The sequence below is a fragment of the Podarcis bocagei genome (genome assembly GCF_964188305.1).
Source record: "Podarcis bocagei genome assembly, chromosome: 2".
NCBI lineage: Eukaryota > Metazoa > Chordata > Lepidosauria > Squamata > Lacertidae > Podarcis > Podarcis bocagei.
The window spans coordinates 25062538-25088804 of record NC_138126.1 but is presented as its reverse complement, the minus strand read 5'-3'; the positions used below and the strand labels follow the sequence as shown (position 1 = coordinate 25088804).

General features: G+C 47.6%; 3 protein-coding genes across 7 annotated transcripts in view; 1 reads left to right on the top strand and 2 right to left on the bottom strand.

The window, feature by feature from the left end:
• CAMK1 (calcium/calmodulin dependent protein kinase I) overlaps positions 1–5409 on the top strand; it is a 45815-nt gene extending 40406 nt beyond the window's left edge. For both annotated transcript variants that reach the window (XM_081183331.1, XM_081183332.1), the window contains 3 exons: positions 559–646; positions 1848–1944; positions 3735–5409. In XM_081183331.1, coding sequence (XP_081039457.1) covers positions 559–646; positions 1848–1944; positions 3735–3799 — 250 coding nt within the window. In that variant the 3' untranslated portion in view covers positions 3800–5409. The remainder of the gene's footprint in view (positions 1–558; positions 647–1847; positions 1945–3734) is intronic.
• A 158-nt stretch (positions 5410–5567) lies between these two features.
• Positions 5568–22788, bottom strand: OGG1 (8-oxoguanine DNA glycosylase). 2 transcript variants are annotated; one of them, XM_081183170.1, is made up of 7 exons: positions 22491–22788; positions 19486–19859; positions 16674–16853; positions 14642–14823; positions 11803–11950; positions 9787–9836; positions 5568–7681 (listed from the first exon to the last, which is right to left on the bottom strand). In XM_081183170.1, exons 1-7 carry the CDS (start codon positions 22736–22738, stop codon positions 7574–7576), a joined length of 1290 nt encoding a protein of 429 aa, XP_081039296.1. In that variant the 5' UTR covers positions 22739–22788; the 3' UTR covers positions 5568–7573. The 2 variants fall into 2 exon arrangements, with proteins under 2 accessions (XP_081039296.1, XP_081039297.1); XM_081183171.1 differs by lacking the exon at positions 22491–22788 and adding an exon at positions 21871–21926.
• Positions 22789–25388: 2600 nt separating this feature from the next.
• BRPF1 (bromodomain and PHD finger containing 1) overlaps positions 25389–26267 on the bottom strand; it is a 37192-nt gene continuing 36313 nt past the window's right edge. For all 3 annotated transcript variants that reach the window (XM_081181772.1, XM_081181774.1, XM_081181773.1), the window contains exon 15: positions 25389–26261. In XM_081181772.1, the coding sequence (XP_081037898.1) occupies positions 26078–26261 (184 nt within the window). In that variant the 3' untranslated portion in view covers positions 25389–26077. The remainder of the gene's footprint in view (positions 26262–26267) is intronic.

Here is a 26267-nt window from a genome sequence, read left to right as displayed (position 1 = left end):
AACAGCTTAGTTTATGAACAACTTGGATTAAGAACGCTGCAAACCTGGAAGTAGGTGTTTTGGTTCGTGAACTTTGCCTTGGAATAAGAACATGTTCCGCTTCCTGTTGAGTGTGTTTCCTTTGTAAATTGAGTCCCTCGCAGCTATGGGAAAGCACGCCTTGGTTTAAGAACGGACTTCTGGAATGGATTAAGTTCGTAAACCAAAGTACCACTGTACTCCTATTGTACCTGATGAGAGTTGTAGCCCCAAATATCTGGATGCCATTGGTTTGGAGAAGGCTGGCCTACAGGATTTCAAAGGTGGCACCAGGCGAACTGATCGGAACAGGAATTCCCTTAGGTCCTGTTCTTATTAGCAGTTCGCATCGCTTGGAATGGTGGAGGCATCTATTGGTATTTCAATGCCTTGTATAGATGTTGATCTTGGGATCCTGGTGGGTTGACATGGTGAAAGGTGGTCCTTTAAGTACAGGGGCCCTGGACCGTAGAAGGCTTTACAGGCCAAAGGCACTCCTATGGGGCGTGTTAATAAGAACCAATCTGCTCTTCCTTCCAGGATTGCTGGAGACACCGCACTAGATAAGAACATCCACCAGTCAGTCAGCGAGCAGATCAAAAAGAATTTTGCCAAGAGCAAGTGGAAGGTAAGGGCACGTCCTGCAGAGAAGCAGTCAGGGGGTGCTTTTACCCACAAACCTTAAATCTGTCCCTGATCAAATCAGACTGCAATGTGAATGCAAAGCCTTTGTCCGCCAGAATATATGTTTGCTCTTTGCCTTAGTATAACCTTTACCAATGATATTCACTTGTGGCATGTCAGAGTCTCTTGCATATTTTTAGTATTTAATATACAGTTGTACGGATGGATTTTTTGTATTATTGATTTTATGATTATTTCTAACTGTTCCTGCTAAGTTTTTTGGGGGGGAATCGTTATACTTACTGTTCATTTGCTATGTTGTGAACTTTGGCACAATTTTGTGGGAATGTGGCATACAAATTAAGCAGATGGGGATGGTAAGGTAAAGGTAAAGGGACCCCTGACCATTAGGTCCAGTCGTGACCGACTCTGGGGTTGCAGCGCTCATCTCGCTTTGTTGGCCGAGGGAGCCGCCGTACAGCTTCTGGCGAACCAGAGCAGCACACGGAAATGCCGTTTACCTTCCCGCCGGAGCGGTACCTATTTATCTACTTGCACTTTTACGTGCTTTTGAAGTGCTAGGTTGGAAGGAGCAGGGACCGAGCAACGGGAGAGGGGATTCGAACCGCCGAGCTTCTGATCGGCAAGTCCTAGGCTCTGTGGTTTAACCCACAGCGCCACCCGCGTCCCTGCCTGATGGGGATGGTAACCTCCCTCAAAATCTCCTAGGAACTTCAGTTTGTTGAAGCTGTTTAGAATTTTGTTTTGAGATTCCTATCTATCCCCATCCCAGGAACGCCCCGGAAAAAGGAAGCAACTTATTGATCTAGTTTAGGTCCATGGTGAAGATATATACTTTTATAGTAAACACAGCTGAGAATAGATATTTGCTGTTTCGAGTTTCCTTGGTGCCAACAGCTAGGGAAAAGAAGAAAGGCTTTCATTTTCTGTTTGTCTCATTTGCCACACGGGCTGCACACACACCATACATTTAGAGACGTGACTCCCCCCACCCCAATAATTCTGGGAAGTGCAGTTTTACCCCACACAGAGCTACAAATCCCAGCAGCCGTAAACTACAGTTCCCAAGATTCTTTGGGGGGAAATGATGTGCTTTAAGGGAATGGGATGTACAGTGCCAGCATCTCTCCCATCTTTGACAGCAATCTGCTTTTCTTTTTTTCTTTCTTTTTTGTCCTACGCAGCAAGCCTTCAACGCAACTGCTGTGATCAGGCATATGAGGAAGCTACAGCTTGGAACCAGCCAAGATGGGCCTGGTCAAGCCATGCAAGAGAGCAATGGTGAGAGGCAGGGAATGGCCTCTGGTGCCATAGGGTATTCCTCTCTGTGTACCGTAGGGCTGAAACTGATTTTCTCCTCAAGACCTTCGTCGGTGAATCTTGATATTCACTCATGGCTGGTGGTTAATATTTGTGTCTGGTATCTGGCAAGGTTTGATCTTACTATTTGACACACACCCACACCCCCGGATACACTGACAAATCCTAGGCATTTGAATTCTGAGGTAAAATTTTGCTTCAGTGTTGACATTCTGCATTTGGAACTTGAATGGCTAAATTGAAAGCAGTGAGTGATGTCAAGTTAAATACACACAAAAGCTTGTATCCCTTTGACCCCAATCCCATCCCCTCCTTCCTGTTAACAAACACACTTTCTCCAAAGCTGGAGGATTTCCTCTCCTCTTTTTCCATTTATTATTTGGGACAGAATGGCAGTAAATTGGTATAAATGGTTGTAAGGGCTAGCAGTTTCAAAGGCGCATGACCTGTATTCAGGCATATGCTGTTCTGTGGCCTCAGGAACTTCCCTCACAGTTGCTTCTCTGTGATACCCTCACACTTGACTTAATGTTCCCTCCCTCACCCTTTGTAAGGTTTTATTCCAGTGTTGGGGATCCATTGGACACCCTTTGGACGTTTTTCCAGACTACAACTCCCATCATCCCTAGCTACTGGCCGGGGCTGATGGAAGTTGCAGTCCAGCACCTGAAAGGCCACAAGTTCCCTGTCCTTGTAACTCCCACTGTCTTTTCCCGCCATTTATAGCTTCTGCCATCTAGGGATGGCAATGTCAGAAAACGGGAAAAGGCAACTCCCATTTCCTTCCTGGTGCCCCTGAAAACTCACTCCTGTTTGCTTTGTCCAGGGAGCCACTGCCTGGCCTTTCCTGAGCTAGAAAATAAGGAAAATGTTTTGTTGCTTCACCAATTACTGTTGTCCGAAATTCAGAAAATTTAGTATTTGTCTGGGAAGGATGGGTGGGCTTGTGGAGAAAGAATGGGGGGATTTGGGATGTGGGTGAAGGAGGACGTTACAGCTTGCTTTGAAACTAAACTGTATTTTCCCCTGTGTGTGCGCGCTTTATATCAAAATTAAACACGTTAACTGCTTTCCACGCTTCTTTTTACTTTAAAAAAGTTTACATGCTTTGAACACAATATGCACACACTTAAATTGGGTATATTGATTAACCTTTGGGAGCAGTTCCCCCTCCCTTGCTTCACCTTGCAGTTTGGCCAGTCAATGGGACGCCATTTGGGTGGCATGGCAATAGCAACTTAGGCATGGTCTGTTAGGGATTCCCTTTACGACTGCTGAAAAATGAGGTTTTGCTCGCAGCTGGGATTCCCTGTAAACACAAAAGGATTAAGGTGCTATATATAACCTAGTGCCAAAGCCTATCCTTTGTAGTATGCTGACCAGAAGACAGTGGCTAGGCAGCTTTGCCTCGCTGACTTTGTGCTGTGGTTGTTGTGTTGTGTTGTGCTTGTAGTACCATAGTCAAAATAAAAAAATTCCTTCCAGTAGCACCTTAAAGACCAACTAAGTTAGTTCTTGGTATGAGCTTTCGTGTGCATGCACACTTCTTCAGAAACTTCTTCAGTGTGCATGCACACTTCTTCAGTGTGCATGCACACGAAAGCTCATACCAAGAACTAACTTAGTTGGTCTTTAAGGTGCTACTGGAAGGAATTTTTTTTATTTTGACTATGGCAGACCAACACGGCTACCTATCTGTAACTTGTAGTACCAGTTAGCCCAGTCCTGACAGTTCCTTTTCTCTTCGGCAGGCTCAGCGTCCAGTAGCAGCGAGGAATCCTTGGGGAATGGTTCTCACCGTCAGATGCGGGACTGAACGTTCCCCAGTGGACAGAGGACACAGATGGCGGTGCCAGGATCAACCCACTGTGGGGCGGGTGGCCAAAGCCCCACACTGCTGTGCTACAGGTGGAGCCAGGGAAGGGTCTGGGACTGCCCCACACCCCTCCCAATTAAGTGTGGCTGAGCCCCCACCGCAGGGAAAGCTTCCCTTGCTAAGCCACGCCCTCCTGAACCTGGACATGGGGCCTGATCCTTCATAAGCCCCACACTTCCCTGGAGATGCTTCTTCTTCTTTTTCTTCTTCTCTCTCTAACACAGAGCGGCCAAATGCTGGCCGCAGCCAGCCAGCTCTGTCTGTGCCCTATGCTGACTCCCTACCCGAGCTGACAATGTCCTCCTCCTCCTTGCCCAATTGTGTGGTGTTGTCTAGGAAAGACCACACAGTGGCCTGCTCAGGCCCTTTGCAGCAGCTGTGGAGCTTGAGGATGCCTCACCCCCCCCCATAAAAAACCCTAACCAAGTCCCCCACTCAGATCATATCACCTCCAGCCAACAAGCAGGTTCACAAAGAGCAGGCCTAACTCTAGATCACCCTAATCATGTCACGAAGGAAAACAAAAGCTGCTTGTGGACCCTTCCCAATTTGATCTTCCCAATAAGTGCATTTCCGCTGTCGAGAAACATGAAGCTAGATTGAAAGGCTGTTTCAATCTTCTGGTGTCATTTGGCTGTCTGTGGACGATGACATATTATTTTTTAAGAGTGGTGGTTTGATAGAACCACAGCTACCCTTGACACAGATGTATGTTTTAAATATATATATATATATATACCCAGGCATAGGTGGGAGAGAAAGTTTGGCAACTTTCCATATGGTTCCGGTTGAACTATGGGGAAAAGGGAACTGTGTTTGGGTACCTTGTCAGTTCCTGCCCATGGCCCATACCATACCATCGGCCTCCAGAGCAATCCTGCAGCTGTTTTTAAAATGCTTTGCGTTTTGTATTTTTCTTTTTGCGGGGGGTCAGGGAAGAAGGAGCGCACTTGCAGAGATATGTGTATGCCTCTGTTTTCGAAAACAGCGTTGGAGCAGAAGGGGGAAGGCAAGATTGAGTGGTTGTTGAAACATCGTTTCGGCACGGGAAGCAACTCGCCGATGCAGGATTCGGCTTGTTGGGCCGATGCGTTTGCAACGCCAGTTGCCAAAAAGGGAAGTTCACACCATAGACGACGCTCCCACTGAGGCAGCCCTTGAAGCGCTGGGTCTGCCTTCATCCAAGCTGGCCTTTGCACCACCCAACTGGCAGAACCAGGATTCTTCCCACTGTGTATAGAGTCCAGGCTTCCCCATCCTGGTGCCTTCCAGATGTTTTGGAGGACAACTCCCATCCAGCACAGCCAATGTCTAGGGGGTCATGGGAGTTCTGTAGTCAGCGTTCTCCAACAACATTTGGAGAAGCACCAGGTTGAAGAAGACTGGCTTGGTCCCCTTCCCCTCTCGCTCTCCTGCCTGCTCTTGACGCTCACAGCTCCACATTTTGCGCCCATGTTCTCTCTGTCTCTGCACTCTCTTGGTTCAAGAGGACTTTCTAACTCGAAGTTTCTATTTTGTTGCTTGTTCTTGTATTAAAAAGGAAGAAAGCGCACATGTCTTCATCTACCCTATCTGCGGGCAAAGGGGTGGGGGAAAAGAAGGGAGCTGCCGCTGGTGCCCCCTCACCCAGCAACCAACCGAGGGAGGGAACTGCACACACCCAGCAGTGTCTAGATCTGTTTCTGAAAGTGAAAGAAGGCTAGGAGAGTTTTAGGAGGACACAACTTGTTTATTGTTATCGTTACAGCACCTCGAAGTCAGCTAAGCACTTTATAAAAGGGTAGAAATAAATAGGTCTCTGCCCAAAGCAGCTTACAATCTAGAAATAGTCAAGACGAAAAAGGCAGGGGTTGGTACAGGGAACGGTAGGTCACATCGCTGGAAGATTAAAAAAAACAAAAACACAGCTTTTCAAATCCTATGGATTTTGATGGGGAAGAAACAAGCACGCTTAAGTCTCTCCCAGTGAAATCAGCGGGATTTTAAAGGGCTTAGCTCTGACCATAGAGCATTCTCACGGTACAGGTTACAAAATATAATTTTAAACTCCACTATAGAAATGGAGGATGTTTTACCAAAACAAACAAACAGAAATTGAGGGGAAAGGACACTTAAGAAAGAAAGACAAAGATGTTAAAAAAGATAACATACTGAGCTGCAGTGAATGTATTCAGGAACAACATTCCATATTAGTGGAAGGAAGAGAAAAGGGATAATAATATTTAATACAACAAGAGGTTTTAGGTTCGAGCAGAAAAAAAATGAGGTGAATTAAAAGCCCAGACTAGAATAAAGGAAGAAAACTCAACTTGGGCCTGTTAAATAAACAAGACGAACGTTCCTTCAGATGGAGACTATGTTGATGCAAAAGCCAGAAGGGTGAATGTGTTGGTAGATGTTTATGGATGCATATAGGTTGGGAGGGGGAAGACGGCCTGCTTTTCAAGGCCAGAAGGTACTTCTTCAGTGGTTGGAATGGGGAATATAATATGAAGCCAGAAGGGAGGCAAGAGGGGAGCTTCTTGGGCTGGGCTTCGGCCCAAATAGCAGCCATTTTTAGTGTCTGGAATACCAGCAAACCACCTGGTGTTCTCCGCTATCCCCACCTTGACAGCGGGTGGCTAGTCCTCTCCCTAGAAAGCTGATCACCAGCAAAACACAATAACCCCAGTTCAACTAAAACTGGTCCCGATGAGCCACACAATTGTATGCCTCTACTCAGAAGTAAATCCCATTGGGTTCAGTGGGGCTTACTCCTGGGTAAGCATGCCTGCAATTTCAGCCTTGGTCCCTCTGAAAGCAAGGGGACTTGCGTTCATTACAAACTTGTTCCTCAGGCCCAGCAGAGTGAGAGTGTATTTTGCTGCACAAACTGATGTCCGGCAAACAGTGGGAATTCCTTAATCCAACCAGCGGCGAGGGTTTTGCCGTCGCAGGGCACATGCACAAAGACACCGTTGTATGTATGTATATACAAACATGTACATTTACAAGCTACGTACAAAATGAGAGCGCCGTGGAGTTAAAAGCGTGATCTCTGCTCCCTTGCGCGCGCATACACACGACTTAAAATCTTCTCATTTCAAAGGACACTCTAGCCTAACTTTTAAACCACACCTAGATTAAAGTTTAATAGGACCCACCGAAATTGCTAAGCATGGTGGGATCTGGGAAAACCGCCACCAGCTAACTCCCCACCCAATGTCAACAAGATCACAGATATCGATGAGACTCCAGCCCTCAGCAGCTGGCCTTCAAGTCTACCTGTCACACATCCATTATGTGTAGAAATACTTTTTGAAGTGAGGTAACTCCTAGGTCTAGGTCTATAGAACCAAGACCCTGGTTCTGATAAAGAGGGCCTCTGAGAAGTGGCCTGAACTGAGAAACTGGCCTACGCCACACTTAATACTGCACCCCAAAGCCAAAGCAAATGACCAAAGCCACAGGAACAAAACAAAACAAAAAAAGAGGATTCTATTCTATAATACATTGCGGTTTCACATCAAGCTTACAACCACCACAGGAGACCCCTGGTGGAAAAAGACAACAGCAGTTTAACTAAGAAGAGAGCTCCACAGCACACCAGCCTGCCTCTCTCTGACAGCCTCTGTTCTCGGTGTGGATGTTCCTGTGCCTCTCCAGACCTGTAGAGGAAATGGGTTTTCTTACTTGCCCAAGCCAGGCACACAAAACAGGAGGCTGTGGGAGAGGTTACGACGTCAAGGTGGGAAGGGTGCTCCTGGCAACTTTGACACAGCGGTGCTTGGCATCCGGATCGGAAGATTCCTGGTACTTTCGTAGATCAGCGCAAAAAAGAACCTGGTGAAGGAGGGCAGAGAGTCAGAATTGCGCGGGGGGGGGGGGGACACAAATGTTTACGAAAGGTGGTTTGGAAATAGGCCCCCTAGTGAGGAGGAAGCAGGCTTCTGTGTGAGCCAGGCAAGAGTTTTGCCAGCTGTGTCAGAAGAAGCAAATGTCAACTACCCGTATTTTTCACTCTATAAGATGCACCAGACCACAAGACGCACTAGTTTTTGGAGGAGGAAAACAAGAAAAAAAAATATTCTGAATCTCAGAAGCCAGAACAGCAAGAGGGATCGCTGCACAGTGAAAGCAGCAATCCCTCTTGCTGTTCTGGCTTCTGTGATAGCTGCGCAGCCTGCATTCGCTCCATAAGATGCACACGCATTTCCCCTTACTTTTTAGGAGGGAAAAAGTGCGTCTTATAGAGCAAAAAATCTGGTATACGCAAATTGGCAATTTTACACTGAGGCCAAGACAAAACAAAAACAGGCCTAGAGGCAAAAAGGCGGTATGCACAAATGCACCATTCAGACCAGTTTAAAACGGGGCAGATAAGCATACCTCAGATTAGCATTTACTGTATTATTTTGTCTGTATATACAGTCTGAAGGAAGAAACTTCTTCATACAACATGTTGATTAATTTGGAGAACATACTGCCACAAAACCAAGGGATGGTCACCTGAGTCAGAAGGCTTGAAAAGGGAAACAGGTAATTTGGGATGGTGGGTCTATTGTTCCTTCTAATGGCCAATTCAAGCAAGGTGTTCTGATTGCTATGGATGGCGAACCGTTCCATTCGGAAACAATAGGGAGGTCCACTGCAGGCTCCAGAGAATCCTTGGACTTGCAGAGGCACACAGGAAAAAGAGACAACCACCACATCTCTCCCACACTCATGGATAAAAGGGGGAAGACAACTTTGCATCCAAAGTAGAAAGTGAAAGGAGGAGGTGAGGAAAGCAAGGAATAGAGGAGGCAGAGAAGAGTCGGGAAGAAGGTGACATGTGGGGAGAGGGACCTGGAACAGCAAAAACATGGGACAAAAACTTGCTGGTCCCAGTTGTCAATGGCTGTTCTCCACGTTGGCTAATATTCAGAGGAAGTATTCCTCTGGGGAGCAGTGGCGGAGCTTCGCACTCCGGCCCCGGGGGGGGGGGAGGAGAGCAGGAAGGGAAGGGGCTGGCGCACATCCTAGGGGTGTGGCACGCCACCTGCGGGGGCACGGCACCTGGGGGAGCAGCCGCGATGGCACCCCACCGGGATCGCGCTGCCGGGAGCGGTGTGTTCCCCCCGCACCCCTCTTCCTCCGCCAGTGCTGGGGAGGAGTGGGGAGAGCTACCGCCTCCAAGCCCTGCTTGCGAGCTTCCTGGGAGCACCTGGTTGGCCATTACAGGAAGGAAGATGCTAAACCAGGTGGACTTTGGGTCTGGTCCAGCAGGTCTCTTCTTACGTTTTAACATAGCCCAGAACAGGGGTCCCCAAACTAAGGCCCGAGGGACTTGTTTATTCGGCCTGCGGCAACCCTCACCACCCGCACTTACCGGCACTGCGCGGCTGCCTACTACTGGGTTGGAGGAGCACCGGAAATAGTTTCTGCGCATGTGCAAGCGTTATTTGCGCATGTGCAAGTGTTATTTCCGGTGCACATCTGGGTCGGAGGAGGCCCGTTCACATGTGCACAGGCTATTTCTGGTGCTCCTCTGACCCGGAAATGCGCCGGAAATAGCATATGCACATGCATATGGGCATGCATGCCCCGCCCTCCGGCCTGCCATGTGATCGGCACTGGAGACACCTGCCCGAGGCGCGATAAATTTGCTGACCCCTGGCCTAGATGAAGTAAATATTCCCCTACAAGTCGCTGTGGCAAGAAAAGCTGGATCAGATTTATGTAACTGTTTCTGCTTCTGAGATAATCCCCAGACACTGACCATTCACTCAGATGCCCTTAAAAAAAAATCAATGAAAGCTAAGATTCTTACAATTCTGAATTACTTTACCCTCAAGCCGATTCCTGCAGCTGGACGATCTAGCTGTTCTTGTGTGCTCCCTTCTCACGCATGGCCTTGAACAAAGCCGCAGAAGAAAAAGAAGAGGATTTTCCACTCATTTACTCACCGCTTGTGCCCATCCAGCATATGGTCCCCACAGGCTCCGGAAGAAGTTCCCTGAAGGCAGAGCAGTCAAGAGGGAAGCCTTAGTGAGTTGGAAAGCAACAAGCTGCCTTGACAAGGGAGTGGATTAACACAACCAGTTCTTCAAAGGAAGCTCCCTTATACCAAGCAAGACCCATTGGATGGATGGCGGCTAATGGATTGAGGTTGAATCCTGACAAGAAAGAAGTACTGTTTTGGGGGGACAGGGGGCGGGCGGGTGTGGAGGACTCCCTGGTCCTGAATGGGGTAACTGTGCCCCTGAAGGACCAGGTGCGCAGCCTGGGAGTCATTTTGGACTCACAGCTGTCCATGGAGGCACAGGTTAAATCCGTGTCCAGGGCAGCTGTTTATCAGCTCCATCTGGTACGCAGGCTGAGACCCTACCTGCCCACGGACTGTCTGGCCAGAGTGGTGCATGCTCTGGTTATCTCCCCCTTGGACTACTGCAATGCGCTCTACATGGGGCTACCTTTGAAGGTGACCCGGAAACTACAACTAATCCAGAATGATGCAGCTAGACTGGTGACTGGGAGCGGCTGCTGAGACCATATAACACCGGTCCTGAGAGATCTGCATTGGCTCCCAGTACGTTTCCAAGCACAATTCAAAGTGTTGGTGTTGACCCTAAATGGCTTTGGCCTAGTATACCTGAAGGAGCGTCTCCACCCGCCATCATTCTGCCCAGACACTGAGGTCCAGCGCTGAGGGCCTTCTGGTGGTTCCATCACTGTGAGAAGCAAAGCTATAGGGAACCAGGCAGAGGGCCTTCTTGGTAGTGGCGCCCGGCCCTGTGGAACGCCCTCCCATCAGATGTCAAAGAGATAACATTTAGAAGACATCCTTTTTCAGGGAAGTTTTTAATGTGTGACATTTTAATGTATTTTTAATCTTTCTTGGAAGCCGCCTAAAGTGGCTGGGGAAACCCAGCCAGATGGGCAGGGTACAAATAATAAATTATTATTATCTAGCTGTGTACTGTCTGCCCTGCCTCTCCAGGATTGGACAAAACATGGGACTTTCTGCACTCAAAGCAGGTGTTTTACTACCAAAACATGGTGATATCTCTTCCTTGGCTCGCATTGGCCAGAATGCTTCCTATCTACACGGATGTTTCCACCCCCATTCTGGAGATTAGAGCCTTAATCTCTTTATATTTAGGAGAGGAGTTCCCTGACAAACCATAGTGAGCACTTGCAGCAATTGGCAATGATTGGTTCCAACTTGTTCCATAACTGAAAGGGCTCTGCTGCCCCCTGCTTTTTGGGAGGAAGGTGAGAGTGAGTTTGAGAAGTTGCAACTGAGCAGCCACAGTTGAGTGGCATCTCAGCAAACCATTAACCCCTCTATTTGATGAAGCCTCTGCAAGCCTCTGGGCCTTGAGCAAGCGAATTGTGTATTTTCTGCCGCTTTTCTGAAGCAGTGGGCATTGCTGCCCACTTTGTCATCGTCACCTTGTTTTAAAGTTATGCCGGCAGTATACAGCAGCAAGCAGTGAGACCTAAAGGTAAAGGACCCCTGGACAGTTAAGTCCAGTCAAAGGCGACTATGGGGTTATGGTGCGCATCTCGCTTTTCAGGCCAAGGGAGCTGGCGTTTGTCCACAGACAGTTTTCCGGGTCATGTGGCCAGCAGGACTAAACCGCTTCTGGCGCAGTGAGACACCGTGACGGAAGCCAGAGCGCATGGAAACTCCGTTTACCTTCCCGCCGCAGCGGTACCTACTTATCTACTTGCACTGGTGTGCTTTCAAACTGCTAGGTTGGCAGGAGCTGGGACAGAGCAACGGGAGCTCACCCCGTCACAAGGATTCGAACCGCCGACCTTCCGATCAGCAAGCCCAAGAGGCTCAGTGGTTTAGACCACAGCGCCACCCGCTGTAGCAAGGGTCCCAATGTGGAATGCAAGTCTGAGGGTGCATTCTGAACCGAAATCCAGGAAGGGTTCACAAGAGGCAGGCACCTGACCCCACTGGCCCTCACCGATCTCTCGGTGCACCCGCTCGGTCACACTGCGGGCCCCCATGCCGAGCTCTTGGCCGTAGTAGCGCTTGGCAACCTGCCATATATGGGTGTCCACCGGCACGGCCTCCGCCTTGTCCAGAGACATGAGACACACGCAGTCGGCCACCTGCAAAGGGAAGCGAAGAAAATTGCACCATGATAGCGGCCCTTGTTTGCCACTGCTGGAGGACACACAGCTACAAGCAGGCAGCTGTGTGTCAGAGTTCAAACAGTCCCCTGCCCTACCACACTAAAGCCCTTGTGCCATATTTATGTATTCATTTGTTCACTCCCTTCAAAATGCTTTTAGCTGCCTTTTAGGCTCAAACCGCCCAAGGTGTTCCCCAGCGGATAAATTCACAATGTGTCATTCATAATAAATTGAAAACCACGTCACAACATTAGCACACAGCAAGAACCAGCAGTAATAAGTGGGGTAGGAGAGCTTGAAAATAATACCAATATATTTCACAGCTGGCAACCAATGCCAAAATATACCTCAGTACGACTCCCCCAAATATGGCCATAAAACCTTAATTCTCTTCCCCTTTAATCAGCGAAATGAGGCATCCTTAAGGACTATCATTTTAATACATCAGTACAAGAATGAGAAGCAAATTTCAAATACATTAATATTCAACTCTGGGAGGCTTAGTTTAGTCAGAATCCAGTATACCTGAAGGAGCGTCTCCACCCCCATCGTTCAGGGCCTTCTGGCGGTTCCCTCACTGTGAGAAGCAAAGCTACAGGGAACCAGGGCCTTCTCGGTAGTGGCGCCCGCCCTGTGGAACGCCCTCCCACCAGATGTCAAAAAGAACAACAACTACCAGACTTTTAGAAGACATCTGAAGGCAGCTCTGTTTAGGGAAGCTTTTAATGCTTGATGCATAACTGTATTTTAATATTTTGTTGGAAGCCGCCCAGAGCGGCTGGGGAAGCCCAGCCAGATGGACGGGGTATAAAATAATAATAATAATAATAATAATATTTTTTTATACACTTCCAGAATTAACGCTAAATACATTACTTCTGGTAAATGAGCCACCATAGCTGCTAGAGGGCTGTGAAAATTTGCATCCTGGGCTTTTTAGACTCGTCTACCCATGTATTATATGAAACCAAAGGGGCGCATTGGTTGCCAGATGTGTAGCTCCCCTCCTCCACCAGTTCTCCTACCCTACTATAACACAAATCAGGAACAACATTCGGAAAGGACAATAAAATAAAATACAACTATTGTTAGAATTATCCACACCATCTTCAAACTTGTTAGTTTGACTGGCGGAAATGACTGGCAGAATCCGAGACCAGGGAGAAGAGTCGGTGGAAGAAGATTGGAAGAAATTTAAAGACTATTTACAGAAATATTGCAAAATTAATGAATGTTAGAATGATGTCAGAATGAAGTTAAGTGGTTTAAGCAGCAATGTTTTAAAGGTGTATGTAAAAATGGATTATTAACAGGTGAGAACTCAAAGTTATATTATATTAAGTTAAAGGATTAAGATAAAAACAAAGAGGGAAAGAAATTGCTGAATTAACTAATTGAACTGGAATACAAAAAATGGAGGTGTGAGGAGGTCAGGGAAGCAAGGATATGAATATATGACATGGAAAGATTGATGTGTTTTCTTTTTAAATGTTTTTTATCTTTTTTCTGTATTTTGTATTTTTCTTTTTTTATTATCTTTTCTTCTAATCTTTTTATTTATGTAAATTTTTTCCTTTGAAAACTTAATAAATATCATTTTTAAAAAAACACAAACTTGTTAGTTTGCTGGTTACATGAAGGTCTCCAGTTGACTTACAATGCATTGAAAACATAAAAAAAAAATTCCTTCCAGTAGCACCTTAAAGACCAACTAAGTTAGTTCTTGGTATGAGCTTTCGTGTGCATGCACACTTCTTCAGATGCACACGAAAGCTCATACCAAGAACTAACTTAGTTGGTCTTTAAGGTGCTACTGGAAGGAATTTTTTTATTTTGACTATGGCAGACCAACACGGCTACCTATCTGCAACTTGAAAACATAAAAATACATGTGGTGGACCTGTGGTAAAGTGAAAAATTTCTGGGAATTAATTTACAATGAACTCAAGAAAATTTTCAAATATACTTTTCCAAAAAAGCCCGAAGCCTTTCTATCGGGGTTGATGGAGAAGGAAATTTTTTAAAAGGATCAAAAAAAATTTATGTATGCCACAGCGGCAGCAAGAACTATGCTGGCCCAGAATTGGAAAACAGACGTAATACCTACCATTGTGGAATGGCAGGTTAAGATGATGAGTTACGTAGAACTGGCCAGATTGTCAGGAAGAATTGGAGACCAGGATGAACAGAAGTTTCAAGAAAGTTGGAGTAAATTTATGGTGTACATAAGAGATAACTGTAAAACCTTAAAGGCACTGGCAGGACTGGAATAACTCTTACAATATATGGTAAATATAAAGTAAAATAAATAGAATATGTGAAGTAAGAAAACACAAGATACTTGCCGAAGGGGTGGAGGGAGGTCAGAAGCTCAGCAGAGCTAAAGGTAATTATGTGACATGTGTATTATAAGTGTATGTTTAATGAAAATAATAAATATTTATTGGTTAAAAAAAAAAACAACAACATAAAAATACAATACGCCATAAAAGCAGAATGAAACAAACCCTGTAAAAGCCACAGGAACCTTGGGTAGCACGCTTAGTAGCTAAACAACATCATATTGCAGGGGAAACCCCATGTCTTTACCTGGCACCCAAAAGATGTTAACGGAGGCGCTAGGTGGGCAATAACAACAGAGGGATAAGGCGCCTAATCTGTACTCACCTTGGCTCCCACTCCAGGCAGCGTACACAAGGCGTGTCGAGCCTGTTCATAAGGAACGGCTCTCAACTGCTGCAGGCCGGCAGCACCCCCAAGCGTCTTCAGAACAGCGCGGGCACTCTCGCTAACAAACCTCGCCCGATATCCGAAACCAAGGTCCCGCAGCCGGGCTTCTGTGTCTGCTCCTGCAACAGGACACCCAAAGAAGGATGGCAGCCTTTTGAAGAAACGCTACGGTCGTCTAGAGAAAGACGCATGTCCGGCAGCCATTATTATTTCCTAAAAGAAATGGCTAACACAACACTGGTCAATTAACCAGTCCTCTAAAATAAAAGATGAGCACACAGCTTACAGGTCGGCTACAATGCCACTGTAACACGCACGCTCCACATCCCAGAAACAAATACAGTGGTACCTCGGGTTAAGTACTTAATTCGTTCCGGAGGTCCGTACTTAACCTGAAACTGTTCTTAACCTGAAGCACCACTTTAGCTAATGGGGCCTCCTGCTGCTGCCGCGCTGCCAGAACACAATTTCTGTTCTCATCCTGAAGCAAAGTTCTTAACCCGAGGTACTATTTCTGGGTTAGTGGAGTCCGTAACCTGAAGCGTATGTAACCTGAAGCGTATGTAATCTGAAGCGTATGTAATCCCTTGTATCTTTGGAACCTATTTATCGACACCATAATGACTGATGAACCAACGTATGCTTGAGGAAAACAATAAGTTTATTTATTTACATATATACTACATAGTTCTGCAACCTTAATTATATATTTTTGTTATTTTGTTATTGTTGTTTTCCTGTTTTTTTAATTCTTTTAATGTATGTTTTTCTTTTTCTTTTTCTCTTCTCTTCTCTTTCTTATTTACTTTAACTCACTGTAATACTATCAATAGAACGCAAATATAGATAATTAATTCCGTGTATCCACCTGGAATTTGTTATAGGCTATCCTTTCCTAACCCTCAGGAGATTTATCCTCCTTAAGTCAACATTAAGGCAAAAAAGGCAAAGGACCCCTGGACGGTTATGTCAAGTCAAAGGGGACTAGGGGCGTGGTGCTTGCCTTGCTTTTCAGGCCAAGGGAGCCAGCATTTGTCTGCAGACAGCTTTCCGGGTCATGTGGCCAGCAGGACTAAACCGCATCTGGCGCAACGGAACATTGTGATGGAAGCCAGAGCGCACAGAAATGCCATTTACCTTCCTGCTGCAGCAGTACCTGTTTATCTACTTGCACTGGCGTGCTTTCGAACTGCTAGGTTAGCAGGAGCTGAGACAGAGCTACGGGAGCTCACCCCGTCGCGAGGATTCAAAGTGCCGACCTTCCGATCGGCAAGCCCAAATGGCTCAGCGGTTTAGGCCACAGCGCCACCCGCTCCCTTTTCAGTCTCTCAAAAGAATGTCAGCCAATCCTCCACAGAAGGCCCCTTTGGATAATTCCACACATTAAGGTAAAGGTAAAGGGACCCCTGACCATTAGGTCCAGTCGTGGACGACTCTGGGGTTGCGGCGCTCATCTCACTTTATTGGCCGAGGGAGCCGGCGTACAGCTTCCGGGTCATGTGGCCAGCATGACTAAGCCGCTTCTGGCGAACCAGAGCAGCGCACGGAAACGCCGTTTACCTTCCCGCTGGAGCGGTACCTATTTATCTACTTGCACTTTGACGTGCTTTCGAACTGCTAGGTTGGCAGGAGCAGAGACCAAGCAACGGGAGCTCACCCCATCGCGGGGATTCAAACCGCTGACCTTCTGATTGGCAAGTCCTACCTAGGCTCTGTGGTTTAACCCACAGCGCCACCCGCGTCCTAATTCCACACATCTCAGTTTCTGCAGCAGTCAATAAATTTGCCGCCTTTCATTGTTCCAGGTACTCAAGAAGCAGCACCAACAAAGGTAAGCAGGTAAAAGCTACTTGAGGCAAAGATTTCATAGCATTTCACCATATTCCATGCTCAGTTGTTAAGGGACAGCAGCCGCCATGCATGTTTGAGTCCAGATTCCTCTTGGGTCACCTGTGAAGAGCATCCTTACCTGCCATTGCCTGCAGCGAGGGGAATGCGTGGTACGTCTTGGTGTCCAGCTGACAGAGGCGGCGCCCAAAGACCTGGCACAGATGCTGGATCATGTTGGTGATGCGCGACAAGTGGTTGTTGGAGGTGCAGATGAAGGAGAAGAGGCATTCTACGGGGTCCTGTCGCAGCACCCGCACCCCTGAGAAGATAAGAGGGTGGGAGGGAGGCAACGTCATATTTACAGGACCGTCTCTCCTGGTATAACAATAATAATAATAATTTTTATTTATACCCCGCCCTCCCCAGCCAGAGCCGGGCTCAGGGCGGCTAACACCAATAAAATAAAATCACAGTAAAAAAAACCAACAATTTAAAATACAGGTTAAAATGCAATTTAAAATGCAGCCTCATTTTAAAATAGCTGATAAATCAAGACCATAAGGGGAGGAAAACGTAAGGGTCAGACTGAGTCCAAACCAAAGGCCTGGCGGAACAGCTCTGTCTTGCAGGCCCTGCGGAAAGATGTCAAATCCCACAGGGCCCTGGTCTCTTGTGACAGAGTGTTCCACCATGTCAGGGCCAGTACTGAAAAGGCCCTGGCCCTAGTTGAGACCAATCTAACCACCTTGCGACTTGGGACCTCCAAGGTGTTGTCATTTGTGGACCTTAAGGTCCTCCACGGGGCATACCAGGAGAGGCGGTCCCGTAGGTATGTGGGTTCTAGGCTGCATAGGGCTTTAAAGGTTAAAACCAGCACCTTAAACCTGACCCTGTACTCCACTGGGAGCCAGTGCAGTTGGTAAAGCACTGGGTGAATGTGATCCCTCAGCAAGGACCCTGTAAGGAGCATTCTGCAGTATGCCCCGCTGAGGACCTTAAGGTCCATGAATAACCATAGTTTAGAGGTCCTGTGCCCTAAGGAAGTCAGACTATCCTCCACCAGGGCCAGGGCCTTCTCAGGGATGGCTCCGACCTGGTGGAATGCTCTGTCCCATGAGACCAGGGCCCTGCAGGATTTAACTTCCTTCCGCAGGGCCTGTAAGACAGAGCTATTCCGCCTGACTTTCAATTTGAACTTAGCCTGTTCTTTTATTCCCCTTCCTTCCCTCCCCCTCCCCTTTTTATGGGATCCCACAGCTAATTCTCCCCTGGTCTCCTCACTGGCCCAGATAGGACTAATTTAGCCAGCTAGCCCTGGTGATCATCTAATGTTTATTGGATGGATTTTCCCCCTAAATTGATTTTTGAATTCTGAAATTATTATTCACGTTTTATACTGTATTTTATGCTGGTTTTTGTTGCATCAATTTAGTGTTTTAAATTTGTTGTTAGCCGCCTTGAGCCCGGTTTTCGGAACCGGGAAGGGCGGGATAGAAATATTTTTATTTTTATTATTATTATTATTATTATAACAAACACCCACCTAACTGATAGAGCTTGAAACACACACACACACACACACACACACACACACACACACACACACACACTTTTCAAATAAGCTGAAAAGGGTGTCCCCAGACTGATGGCTCTCGGTGGCTAAGGGCTGTATGCACTGAACAACCCTGTCAAATTCATTATCAGGTACAGTGTGTTATAACCCCAACCCCCAAGTTTCTAGTCCCTGAGGCAGCAAACTAGGGTTGAAGACATGTAGGCAACAAATTGTGAAATACAGGAGGCATATACCTTGCGGAGAGGGAAAATGAGGCCAAGTAGGCTTGTGGTTTGTTGGCCTGAAACGGGAATCCAGGACCTCCTCCCAATCTTCCATTAAAAGCAGAAGACTCTCAAATTAGCAAACTGAGCAAATGTACCTAGTTGGCATTATTTATACAAGTAATGCGATGTAACTTTTTTTTTTTTTTTACTGCTGGACAGAGGTGACTTTGCAGCAGATTTCTGGACTTTTCAAATGCAGCAGTAGAAAGCCGTCGTGGCAAACACTAGGGCTACATAACACTGGTCCTGAGAGATCTGCATTGGCTCCCAGTACGTTTCCAGGCACAATTCAAAGTGTTGGTGGTGACCTTTAAAGCCCTAAACGGCCTTGGTCCTGTATACCTGAAGGAGCGTCTCCACCCCCATCGTTCAGCCCGGACACTGAGGTCCAGCACCGAGGGCCTTCTGGCGGTTCCCTCACTGCAAGAAGCCAAGTTACTGGGAACCAGGCAGAGGGCCTTCTCGGTAGTGGTGCCCACCCTGTGGAACACCCTCCCTTCAGATGTGAAGGAAATAAGCAGCTATCTTATCTTTAAAAGACATCTGAAGGCAGCCCTATTTAGGGAAATTTTTAATATTTAATGCTGTATTGTTTTTAACACTCAATTGGGAGCCACCCAGAGTGGCTGGGGAAACTCAGCCAGATGGGCAGGGTATAAATAAATTATTATTATTATTATTATTATTATTATTATTATTACTACTACTACTACATATGGCGATCAGAACAATAGATCCCCTCTTTAACATTGCTTGTCTGCATGTATCCAAAGACCTTGCTGCAGCCGGAAGGACAAGACATGTTATTCCCTTAAAATAAGAAGGGGAAAATGAAGCTAAAATGACTGGGAGTCCAAGTCTCACACCTGCTTCTGTGTGAAAATGTGTGCATTTGGTATCGTGCGATGCAGTCCTGACGTAGCTCTATTAGTCCCAGGTAAAGGAAACAGCAAAAACACCAAGGCGACCTGCCTCCATCTCCTGAGATGTGCTGGTGAACTAACTGGGAAAACTGCACCCTCTCATCTCTCTCTTCCATCATATTAGTTGTCCTTCCCTGGTGCCATCACAGTTAATCGAGTTGCAATGCCACCCTGAACCTCACCTACCTGGGAACTTGATGGCCACTTCTCGGAAGTGAGAGTCCACATAGGACCAGCCCTGGTACAATGCAGACAAGTTGACGTGCAGCTGGAAATAATCCTGGAGGATCTGCGAGGGAGTCAGCCCATCCGTCCCCCGGACCAGCTCTCCTGACAAATGGCCGCCCGGGCGCTCGCTGGTACCAGCGCGGATGGCTTCGGGCTGTGGCTGCTTCCTGCCTTTCTTCAGCGGTGGCTCAGAGAGGCTGTCTTCTTCTCTGCTGCCATCCTCCTTCTCCTCTTCATGAAGCGTGTACCAGAGCTGTTCTTCTGACTGGGTGAGGGTCCAGACACGGCCTGCCAACACACCAGTCCAGTAGCCAGGGCTGGTTTCGGACCACCTGAGAGGAACGCAAGGCTAATTAGCAGCAGGGGCAGACCGACTGCAGTTTGGAGAAGCTAACCTAGGCCTTCCTCCGCCTTTCCCTTTATGCTCCAGAAGGTGGCAAGACCTGTATCTTTGGAGTCACAAGGCCCGTCACCACCTCACAGCCACAGCTATGCTACACTATCCTACAGTACACTTCCACCAACTACAGTGGTACCTCAGGTTAAGAACTTAATTCGTTCTGGAGGTCCGTTCTTAACCTGAAACTGTTCTTAACCTGAAGCACCACTTTAGCTAATGGGGCCTCCCGCTGCTGCCGCAATTTCTGTTCTCATCCTGAAGCAAAGTTCTTAACCCGAGGTACTATTTCTGGGTTAGCGGAGTCTGTAACCTGAAGCGTATGTAACCTGAAGCGTCTGTAACCCGAGGTACCACTGTACACAACATCTTGTTTCACACGCACGCTCTTCTGACATCAAATGCGTCCCCCCCCCAAACTGCAAAAAACTGGCTCCCTTATTAACTTTCTATTCAGCATTGTATCCTCCCAGTTCTGTAGCAGCCCAAAGGGATAAAAACATCCTAGATCGGTGATGCTCTGGAGTCCTGTGATCCTTCACAAAGGAATTCAAAGAACTGAGAAAGATTTGCTTATTCTACTTTTTGAAGTCGTGTGTTTGATTAGAAGCAGGATGTCTGCGGTTTTTTAAAAGAACTAAATCAAAACACTATTGATCAATAATGCAGACTTTTGGAAGCTACGTACTGAGAGCATCTGGCTCTGTAGTGGTAGGCAGTAGCTTCCCACAGTTTCACAAACAGTTCACAGTTTCCCAGCTCCTACTTGGAGATGCTGGAGGATAAAAACATAACAAGAGGCCAAAGGCCCATCTAGTCCAGCATTCTGGCCAACCAGAAGCACTCTCCCTTCCTGTGGTTTCCACCAACTGGTGTTCAAAAGCATTACTGCCCGACAGTGGAGGTAGAACATTTCCACTGTAGCTATTAGCTGCTGATGGTCCTCTCCTCATCCAAGTCATCCAAGTTGGGGTCTGCCACTAAAAGCCAGATGTCCACTGGAAGCCCACAACCAGGTCCCTAGCCCATAGCACTGTTCCTACTTGTCATTCCCAACAGCTAGTATTTGGTGACTTATTGCCTTCCGCAGTGGAGGGAGAGCAGAGCCATCATGGCTAGCAAGATTCGAACTTGCAACCTTCCTCAAGCAATGCACGCACTCTGCCACGCAGACAGATATACCCCTCTGACATATCACAGCCAGCATTCGAGATTCACCAGGCGCCAGGCACATTTTGCACCTGGCTATCAGCCACTCGCAACCAAGCAAAGACACTCAGGTAGCAGGATGATGCCTGATGTTTCCACCACCTGGAAGTACATGCCTGGGGATCCTTGGATCTCGACGGTTTTCACACACTAGCAACACATCCTGTAGAATTCTATCTGTGCAGTCAGATAGATGAATGTCAGGAAGCAAAAAGTCGTATTGAAAAATACGGCTTTCAAGCCGTCTGGCCCCCAAATGGCAACTGGGCATTCCGTTTCAGCGACTGCAACCCTGGTTTAACCTGGTTTAACCCTGGTGCCTAGTTTTTATATACTGTATAGTCGTACCTTGGTTGTTGAACACCTTGGTATTCATACATTTCAGCTCCCAAACGACTGAAAACCAGAAGTGAGTGTTCCAGTTTCTGAACATTTTTTCAGAAGCCAAACATCTGATACGGCTTCCACTATTGTTTCTGGCGCACCTGCACAATTGGAAGCCAATCGAATGGACTTCTGGAACACATTCTGTTCGAAAACCAAGGTACGACCATATGAGGTTCTAACGCTGATCACAGCTGCTTTCCGCAGATGGTTGTGGGGAGCAGAAGAGAAGCAGAGTTAAAGCTGCAATCCTAACCTCACCTACCAGGGAGTAAGCCCCACTGAATTCAATAGGACGTACTTCTGAGTAGACACTGTTAGAATCAGGGCTTTTTTTCCCAGGGAGAACTCACAGGAGCTCAGTTCCGGCACCTCTCAGGTGGGCGCCATTCATTGCCGTTCATGGTGAGTTCTGGCACCCTTTTCTAGAAAAAAACAGCCCTGGTTAGAATTGTGCTGTAGCCCGCCAGTCTAAATAAGAGTCCATTTTTTTCAAAACGGATTCTCTCTCCCGAATTATTAAAAAAAAGAGCAGTTGCCATAATAAGTAAGCAACCCATCCTTTGCAAGCCCGTGGCCAGGATGCGTAGAATTTGCAGGTGATCTTGAGGTTCCGTGCGGGAGACACAATGGTGCTTTGCTGAAAGCGCAATGCAGAGCCATCGGCAAGAGCGCAGAGCTGGCCATATTTATACATATATGGAGGCTTTTTTGTGCTTTTCGGACGCGCAGCTTCATCTCCATGCCAACGAGGGGGGGCGGAAACTGCACTGCACAAGAGCCTTGCAGAAAGAGGAGAGAGAGAGAAGGTGGCAACCCGAGAGAGGGGGAGCAGGCAAGGGGGGCAGCGAGACAGGGGCACCTTGGAGATAATAATACAAGGGAGGGAGCAAGAGGGGGACGGGGGGACGCGACACCCTTTCTTAGCAGGCTGCCATTCCGCGCTCGGGAGCCGCCAGGGGGCGCAACTAACCGGAAGGTCTGCCCGCCACAGAGCACCAGGTCGAGGCGGAGTTGGGCGCGCGGGCAAGGCAGGGAGCGCCAGGGGGTAGCGCGAGGCAGCGGGGCCGGGCGGGACTCCATGCCGTTCCTCCTTCTGCTGCTGCTGCAGCTGCCGCCTTCGGGGTGGACGCGGGGGTGCTGCTCCTGCCGCCGCCGTTGTTGCAGCTGCAGCCGAGCGCCAGACCAGAGCAGCTCCGAAGAAGCCCGCAAAATCACCATAGAGTTGTTGTTGGTTTCCCTCTCCCCCCCCCCACCGCCCCCTCGCTCTCCGCCGAGTTGGGAGGAGGGATCGCGCAGGGGTAGACGGAGCGCCGGCGCTGCCCGCTCTAGGCCGCTGGGGTATACTCTGTGGCTCGAGTGGGCGGAAGTACTGGCCTGGGAGCGTCCCTGAGAAGCCCGTTCCTGCGCCTGGGAATTGGGCGGGCGCCGCGAGCTAGGCCTCTCAAGAGAAACGGCCACAAAATGGAAGGGAGGGGAGGTTGCTTTCGGCCCCCCCCCCCCGCTCAGTTCAACACTATATATCTAATAATATCTATAGACATTACACTCTACCTGTTACACTATATGTGTATTTATTAAATATATTATTAATACATTATTAAATATATGTATATATCTGTAGTTCGAGATAGTACAGTACTTTCTGTATCTTTTATCTATATGGCCACAACATGGGACAGATGATTGGGGAAGTCCTTTCTCTCTGTTTACCCCTTTCAATACATTCTATTAAATTAAAGTCCCGCAGTGGAGACCATAATAATAATAATATAATAATAATTTGTTATTTATACCTCGCCCATCTGGCTGGGTTTCGCCAGCCACTCTGGGTGACTCACAACACAATATTCAAAACACAATTGCTTTATCACTACCCGAAGGAGTCTCAAAGCGGCTAACATTCTCCTTTCCCTTCCTCCCCCACAACAAACACTCTGTGAGGTGAGTGAGGCTGAGAGACTTCAGAGAAGTGTGACTAGCCCAAGGTCACCCAGCAGCTGCGTGTGGAGGACCAGGAAGCGAACCCAGTTCAGCATATTATGAGTCCACCGCTCTTAACCACTACACCACACTGGCTCTTGATAAAACATCAAACATTAAAAACTGCCCTCAACACTGACTAGGTCAGTAAACAAGCAAACACCTGACTGATTCTAAGCAAGAAATACTTGTAATGGTTTGCCTTTGGGCCGAAATCGAATAAAATTCATATCCCCCACCTGAAAGAGAAGCTAGTGTGTTTTGTGCAAATTGGCATTTGCACTTCTTTTCTCTGTAAAATGGAATCAAGGCTGTGGTGCACACCCCGTTGCGAAAGGGGTTTGTGTCCGCGTTCCTGCCACCACCCATGATACAATTATGTACTGAGAAGAACTCTGAAGCATCACTTCGCATCAAGTCTCTTCCACAGGCTTGTTGGTCCCACAGACCAGAATGCAGATCAGGTTGTGAGATGGGGGACAAAGTAGGGAGAAATTATGTTGCTGTTGGGAGTGCTGGAAATGTGGAGATTCAATACCTAAAGCACGCAATGTACAGTGTGCAAGAATTAGTTCAGATGATTGGAAGGCTCTCCATAGAATAAAGTGGGTTTTTTAAAAGTGCTATTTTTTAAAAGGCTGTAGTGACTTTCAGCATCACTATCCCAAAATGTGGCTCAGAGAATGATCTGATGCACTTCTGCTGCTGAATGAATCTAACCAAACCTGGTTCTGTGAACTCCCAGGATGGGAGGTCCCTTGGGAACCATATTTACCTGCTTTGGAGCAGTCAAGTAATTTCGTTGTCCCCAAAGGGGGCAATGACAATAAAGATATTATTATTATTATTATTATTATTATTATTATTATTATTATTATTATTATTATTATTTGAGTCCTCTGGAGTGAGCTGGGTAAGAGCAACATAGGGATTGTTAAAAAAGGTACCTTATCCATATGTTGTTTCTTGTGGTTGCTTTTTAAAAAGCAAATGAGGTTACCAAAATCACTTTTTAAAAAGCAAATGAGGTTACCAAAATCACATCAGCACTTGGGCACATATTGTTAGTGCTAAATGAACAGAAAATAATGGCAGCAGTGGTGTTTTCACCCTGGCAGTAGAGTTCAAGTGGTGCGCCAGAGTGGTGCATGCTCTAGTTATCTCACGCTTGGACTACTGCAACGCGCTCTACGTGGGGCTACCTTTGAAGGTGACCCGGAAACTGCAATTAATCCAGAATGCGGCAGCTAGACTGGTGACTGGGAGTGGCCGCCGGGACCACATAACACCGGTTCTGAGAGATCTGCATTGGCTCCCAGTACGTTTCCGAGCACGATTCAAAGTGTTGGTGCTGACCTTTAAAGCCCTAAACGGCCTCGGTCCAGTATACCTGAAGGAGCGTCTCCACCCCCATTGCTCAGCCCGGACACTGAGATCCAGCGCCGAGGGCCTTCTGGCGGTTCCCTCACTGTGAGAAGTGAGGCTACAGGGAACCAGAGGGCCTTCTCGGTAGTGGCGCCCGCCCTGTGGAACGCCCTCCCATCAGATGTCAAAGAGATAAATAATTACCTGACATTCAGAAGGCATCTTAAGGCAGCCCTGTTCAGGGAAGTTTTTAATATGTAACACTGTACTGTTTTTAACACTGATTGGGAGCCGCCCAGAGTGGCTGGGGAAACTCAGCCAGATGGGCGGGGTATAAATAATAAATTATTATTATTATTATTATTATTATTGAATGCTTTCAGACCAAGAATGGCCAAAAGTATAAAAAATGCAGGAGAACATGAAAAAACAAAACACTTTCCCTCATCTCTTCTGGTAACAAGAAAGAAAGAAAGAAAGAAAGAAAGAAAGAAAGAAAGAAAGAGAAAACAGACACCGTTGGTTCCAAAAGAGCCATTTTATTTTCTAAGAATTGATAGAGATCTTCTTCCTCCAAAATAAATACAAGTACAAATGCCCACCCGGCTGCAGCAGAAAGAAGAGCCGGGGGCCTACAGGGCAAGGGGGGGTGGGATCAGGCAGAGCCAGGTTCCAAAAAGCTATAGTATCAAAATGTGCGAGTGAGAAGACAGCGGCCCTGCTCTGCAGAGTGTCGGTAGGACTGGGCCGAGGATAGGATAATGGATCAGGGCAGGTACTATGACGCAGGGAAAGGAGGGGCCGGGGTCTGTGTGTTGGTGAGTGTTTATGGAGCAGCCCAAATAATTTACATTCTCCCACTATTGTACAGTATTTTACACAGGCCCAGGGGACCTCAGGACCCAGACAGTGGGGTATTGTCCTTGGGAGCTGTACAGGCAGCTGGGTGTTGCTCACGCAGCTGGTCAGGGCAATTCCAGGCATGGAAGAAGGAACGGCAGGCTGGCACAAGAGGTAGGCTTGCCCACACGGAGGGCACAGTGCTCTGGGGGTGTGCTCAGCACACTGGAGGGGCCGTTGGGTGCTCTACGCAAGCTCCCGCAGCCTGGCCACCGAGGGCCCGGGCTTCTCGAGGCTGGAGCTCCCCGCTCCCCTCTCCCGTACAGTCCAGCTGCACCGAGCGAGCAGCCTGGGTGGGAGCCCCGGTGAAGGTCAGTCGCTCTCACTGGAGTCGCTGCTCTGCTCCCCTTGCACCTTGTTGCGGTGCTGCATGGCCCGGTGGTAGGCGATCTGGACAGACTTGCGGATGTTCGACTTGCGCCCCTCCAGCATCTTCTCCTTGTCCAAGTCCTGGTTCACACCCAGGGGCACGAGTTTGGTGCGGGGCAACCACTGCCTGCAA

Excerpts from the sequence above, each read along its gene's own strand:
- OGG1 (XM_081183170.1), bottom strand. The coding sequence starts at position 22,738 with ATGGTGATTTTGCGGGCTTCTTCGGAGCTGCTCTGGTCTGGCGCTCGG. Across the intron at positions 14,824-16,673 it reads CTCGCTGCAGGCAATGGCAG|GAGCAGACACAGAAGCCCGG; the intron begins GTAAGGATGCTC and ends GTCCTGTTGCAG. Across the intron at positions 7,682-9,786 it reads ATGCTGGATGGGCACAAGCG|GTTCTTTTTTGCGCTGATCT; the intron begins GTGAGTAAATGA and ends CTCCTTCACCAG.